Source organism: Asterias rubens, chromosome 6 (genome assembly GCF_902459465.1).
Source record: "Asterias rubens chromosome 6, eAstRub1.3, whole genome shotgun sequence".
Classification (NCBI taxonomy): Eukaryota; Metazoa; Echinodermata; class Asteroidea; order Forcipulatida; family Asteriidae; genus Asterias; species Asterias rubens.
In genome coordinates, this window is record NC_047067.1 from 10,081,018 (window position 1) to 10,087,017 (window position 6,000).

General features: G+C 40.4%; 1 protein-coding gene across 1 annotated transcript in view; it reads right to left on the reverse strand.

Moving 5' to 3' along the window:
- Positions 1–4,758, reverse strand: part of LOC117291891 (transcription factor SUM-1-like) — a 28,959-nt gene extending 24,201 nt beyond the window's left edge. The window contains exon 1 of the mRNA XM_033773887.1: positions 3,753–4,758. Within this exon, the coding sequence (XP_033629778.1) occupies positions 3,753–4,337 (585 nt within the window). The 5' untranslated portion in view covers positions 4,338–4,758. The remainder of the gene's footprint in view (positions 1–3,752) is intronic.
- Between the last annotated feature and the right edge of the window lie 1,242 nt (positions 4,759–6,000).

Sequence of the window (6,000 nt, forward strand, 5' to 3'; positions counted from 1 at the left end):
AAAAATTACCCCTTTCACCGAAACTGCTTTACTTCAAATTATGTCGTTTCTCAGCTCTCTGGTGCCCTTAACCAAGCAAGTTTTTATGGTCATTAATTTTTGAAGTAATTACCAATGTACAGTCTTTCGAGACATTCCACAAGACGGTTGGTTGACCAGCCAATATTTGTGTCCTGCTGGTGTAACCGCAACTCTTCGAAAAAGACGAGCAGAGTACACTGTTCGAAACGTCGAGACCCAACCGGCTCTTTTCAGAGCCAACACTCACCCTAAGAGATTTACACATGGTTGAACCCGCAAGTTAACTATTAATTTATAGTTTCCTTCTTGAAAATGTTCATTTATAGCCAAGTTTGGTTTTTACATCTAAAAGTTAACCACCACAAAATCAACATTCACTACCAACACCGTTATCTCTCATGTTATGGTTGATACCGCAACTCAATATTAATTGTATGTCCCTTGTTAAACTTTGAAAACAAGAGATTTATACTACGAATTTTTGCCCACATCGCAAACACAAGAATGAAAACCGAATGCTTGCAAAGGTTGGATACCAATGCGAATGTAAAAACTCAAAGTCGAGTTGACTAAATCTTGTCTGACATGTTGGGCTAATAGAGTGTAACGTTAAAGTAGCCAACGGCATAGTGTTTAAGTCAAGTCCCAAGGCGGGGTATAGTTTGGGTGTTCTATTTCCGTAGGGGCAGGTCCCAGAAGACTGCACCTTATTACTATCTATACCTCAGGCTACACGAAGCAGTCGTCGGAAACATTTCATTGGTCAAGTGCTCGTCAAACTGTTGCGAAACTGACATTAGCATCTTGATAGACCGTGCGGGTTTTGAATTGAAATGGTCAAACTGGAAACTTCTGTTTTATCGCCAGTGTTGTCTGTAGTAGATGTTCGCCTTTTGTGACTAGTGATTAAACTTTAGTATTAACAACGAGTGGTCGCAAGTAAAATGGTTTGTAATTTTTACATTGTCTATCATTTCAAATTATCGATCATGCATAACATAACAGTAAAGTGAGTAGAGTCTTAAAAATAAGAGATGAGTGCACGTCTTTTTGAATGATGGTTTTTCGTATTGCAAAGTTTGCTAGACAGCCTCCTCTCCAACAATACATTGTACCGCTGATGCGAGATACCATAGAGAACTTTCGTGAACATAACCTTTGAAGAGACATAATTGCTCAATAAGGGACATATCTAGTGGTCAGAGCTTTTCCCAGAAGTAGCATATCATAAAAGATATAGTGGAAGAAAAAATATCTAACATGCAGACAATTTCGATATATCATAAAGTTAGAGAGTTCAAACTTAATTGGTGAAATTAATTGTCCACTGTTTCATTCAGTTCAACTTATCGAGTTGGTGTTATTCGAAACAATGGAACAAGCTACCACCTACATTGCTTGATTGTCTCTGACACTCTGATGCTTGATTCTCTGGTGCAGAACATTTCGATATTTTCATAAAGTTAGAGAGTTCAAACTTGATTGGTGAAATTGTCCACTGTTTCAGTTCAACAACTATCGAATTGATGTTCTTCGAAACAATGGAACAAGACATCACTTACTTTGGTTGATTCTCTGACATATCTTAGATTCTTATAAACATTGGCCAAAGGTGTTGGCCTCACGTAGCCATATAGTTTTTTTTTTTACCTCGCCACAGGAAGTTGTAGTCTCTGTTTTATGTGCAAATGTTTGGAGTGTTTAGTTTCGCATTGGATCGTGACGATCCGTTCATTCAAGCAATAGCTCCCGTTGGTGTAGCTGGTAGGCGGCCCTTCATGCCTTCAGGCTGTTTGAAGGTGCATGGTACCCGCGGCTTAATTTGTATAACCTTTGAACTTTTATTGCGTTATAAATGTCAGTCAGGGGGATAAATGGGTAAAAGTCCATTTGGTTTTAATGTTCGTTTTCAAATGTTCGTTTAAGGAACCAACTGAGACAATTATGAGTTCGTCAATTCTTGAGGATAACATTTTGCACATACAAGGTTAATCCAGTCGTAATTCTATCATTTTAATGGCAAGTACATGTGCTGTAATATCATGGAGGTATATTACCTCGATGGTAATATAGTGATTTCAACTCGGTATTGCGACTTCATAATACCTTAGATCATGTTTTTGTTAATTCAATGTTTCTTTTATTCAAATATTTCCGGTTTGTTACTTGATCTATGGAGGTTACAAAACCAAATAGTGGACAAACAAATGCGCTTTTGTTTCTAAGGGGGAAATTTAGAGAGTGACATTTTCATGGTGCCCCTGTTCATGTAAACTCCTCCAATCAAATGGTATACACGGTAAAGTTCATTGGGGTCAACCTTAGCAGACTATACTGTCTAAATTTGTGTCAATGTTATGCAGTTAGATCACTTTAAAGTTAAATCACTTTAAAACACGTTATAAACACATAAAAATACAAGATGACTGATGTTGACTACAGTGGTGACATAATATCAGTATGGAATTGCACATCGCGTTGTTTCATGCGTGTTCCGTCTGTTAATCCAAGGTTTAGGAATGAGGAAGTTGAGTGTGATAATACGAACATTCATTTTGACTCATAACTGATCCTGCCTCACTGTTGGATCACCGTGGATTACCTGGTAGTATACGCCTACTCTTTAGAGCAATTCCACGGCGTGAGTTTTTGACTCGTGTCGGTGTGATCTCGTACATTAGCCATCGTGTGTATCAGTGGGAAATAGCTGGCTCTAAACACGTTTAAAGTAAAGTATGCAAGTTTGTTTAAGGTCCAAATACATGGGAGATGGATTGTGAAGGCAAGATCAATAATAATGATGCAAGCCCTTCATTTGGATTTTCGAAAATTTCTGGACATAACATCGTTCTACATTTTTTCTTCTGGTAAATCATGATATCAATTCAGTTATAATATTTATACTATGACATTGTAAAACACGATTTGGTTTGGATAAGTTTGTCAGCCCCCCCCCCCCCCAGCCCCAAACAAAGCCGTTTTGTACTCAACGTGAAGTAGGAAGACCTTAGCAGTGTATTTCGAAAGTCATGATCGGAATGAGGCATGAAGTCACGGAAGCTTCATGCCGTCTTGAGTGCCGTTCTGACGGTACTGCATTTCAGACTCGTCACGCTCCTTGTGGTACCTTCCAAAGTTTCAAATTATCCAGCAAAAACTATATTTAACAAAGGCCCTATATATAACGCGATTGTGATACATATTAATATAAATAATGCCATACAAGTTTCAAAGTTAATGGTTATAATAAAAGATATCAACAGTGAAAACTCATTACATATACAAACAAATTTCAGCTTAACACAGAAGTTACGCAACGTTAAAAATTTATAAAAGTTCCTGAAATTTGCAGCATATGTTTTCAAGGTTTCCTGATTGGCTAGGTTGATATGATTAATCATGATCATTGACAACTACCAAACAGCTTGATACAGTGTAGAGCATGTACAGTACACGGTATACCTACTGTTAGAATGCCGTAATTACCAACAACTAAAACTGATGCTTTTGGTACCGTTTGGTTGACTTTGCTGTTTTCCATTTATCTGCGTAATTTGTTTACTCTTTGCAGTTTCCATTTTTTTTTAACCAGAGAACAGTAATTGTGATGCATAAGTGACGTCAATTAAACATTGTAAACGTACTGTCATGACTGTGCCTATGTGTGGTTTTCGGTTGTATCGGTCATTGTGTTACCGACAATATTGTTTGGTTAAAAACACCGGACTTACCATAACATCGGACGCGTTGGAGCTCGTCTCCGCCGTCTCCATCTCACTACTCTCCCCGTTGCCTTTCTCCACCTGAAGCAATCTCTCCAACTTCTCGATATACTCGATGGCATTCCTAAGAATCTCCACTTTGGGCAGCCTTTGATTGGGGTTAGCCGAGGTGTGTCTCTTCAGGGCTTCGAAGGCTTCGTTCACCTTCCTCAGTCGTCGTCTCTCCCTCATGGTGGCAGCTTTTCTCTTATCCACGGCAACATTCTTCCTCTTGCACGCTTTACAAGCCCACAGTAAGCACCTTCTCTCCCCACCCCCGGGGTACCCAGGGGCTAGGACGTGTTCAATGTCCTCTTCCCTACAGCTGTCCGAGGAGTTCGAGCCGTCTGGGGTGGGGTAGCAATGCCCCCCTCCTCTAACGGGAGAGGCCGCTCCGTTGTGTAACCCATCATGATAGCCGTTGGATACATACATGGAGTGGGGCAGTGTGTTATAGTTGGCCATATCGCTGTTGGTAGCAGGGCCAGGGTAGTTGTCATAATAAGACATGGGTTGCATCTCGGTATATCGGCAACTACTTCGAGACTGATCCATGGTAAATAACAAAAGTCATAAAAACCGTTTTGATTGTCAACTAGTAAAGTTTCCTCGCTCTTGTTGTGATGGAATTCGGAAGCGCACTTCGCAAGTCAAACAGTCATGTTTTTAAGAAGCGTTTAAATCAATTGACACGCCAGCAGGTTCTTACGGGGAGAAATCTTTCAACAAGAGAAGATAAATCAGAGAAGAGGCTGAAGCGTGGATTGGAGAGCAAATCGAGCCCGACAGAAACTTTCCTGAGTACCCGGGCTAGCTCACCAGCGATGGATGGATGATGTCCCCTGCTCACACACGTGTAAAACAATGTTTAGTTTGTGTTCCCGTCGGAAATGTGAATCGGCTGTCAATACAACAATAATCAACGTGTCTTGGCCTGTGTATAGACTCGACTCAAGAATCAGATACCATGTGTACGATATCGTAAAGTCGACGTCCCCAGCATGTGTTTTGGATTTATATGGCGTAGCTAGCGGTGACACACAGGGCGTCACGCGGTGTGTGACAGGCCGTTTCGGCGTGCGCATATCAAGCCGCATAGACTATCATACGGGGCCATGGACAACTGGCATGAGGGCTTCCCCAAGTTAGCCCAAACCACGCCACGCGTACTAACTCAAGCTTAAATGAGTCGTGTATAAACATGACAAGGAGTCCTTACGCTTGGTTACATCATTGCCCACAGTGTTACTTGACTGATGGAAGTTAAGCCTTGGTAAATTTCTTTATCTTATTTCAGAGACATCAGCGAGTCGGATAAGGTTCTAATGATACTTACTATCTAGTGTTTGTTTACTTAAGAATGGATTGTATTATTTTAATTAGGGGATAATATTGTAAACCATGTTGAGTTCTTGCAGCAGAGAGAGCATTGCTTCAATCCGTCCGCATAATACACGAAAAGCCTTCTCTGGGACTCAAGATTTTGTCTGCGGTTCGCGTACAGCGTTTTGGATATCAATAATCTTTACCACAGTAGACATGCAAAAGAAGTGAGACTCTCACCCTCAACCCAACACACCCACATTAAAGCATGTAAACACCAGCAACCATGGACCACATCATTATTGTCCCTCTTTTGTTTGTACTCTTTGGTAATGCCTCCCAGTGGTTTTGTACACACTTTCAAACACGAGAACGTCTAACAACCGAGGACCCTATCATCCTCTGTTTTTGTCCCCCAGTTTGTTTGTGTGTACTTACTCACAACATTATGCAGTCAACCAAGTATTACAAACTATTTTGTTTTAGTGACGGACCATTGGTTTTGTACACGAAAGCGAAGCTCTGTCAAAACACCTAATGTAATACGGTGCACAACTCTTATCCAATGAGGTCTTCAACGTCATCAATGGGGGCGCTGTTTGGGCCCGTGACGTCATAAACAAGGAGTTTCCCATTGGTATGGTTTTAACTGGTAGACATGCTCACCAATACATTTTAATTTTTACTATAGGTTTTCTCGGTCAATTTCGGAAAATGAGCAGCCAATTTAACCACCAAGCAATTCTATTTTGCGCAATATCGAATGCTACTCAAAAGGGTCATTCGATTTCGTTTTGGGATTAGTCAAATGTAATGTTGCGTCTTTCGAATTAACAAAACAATCATTCAATTTAACAATTCATCAAAGCAGCATTCAAATTCACAGACGCTTCTT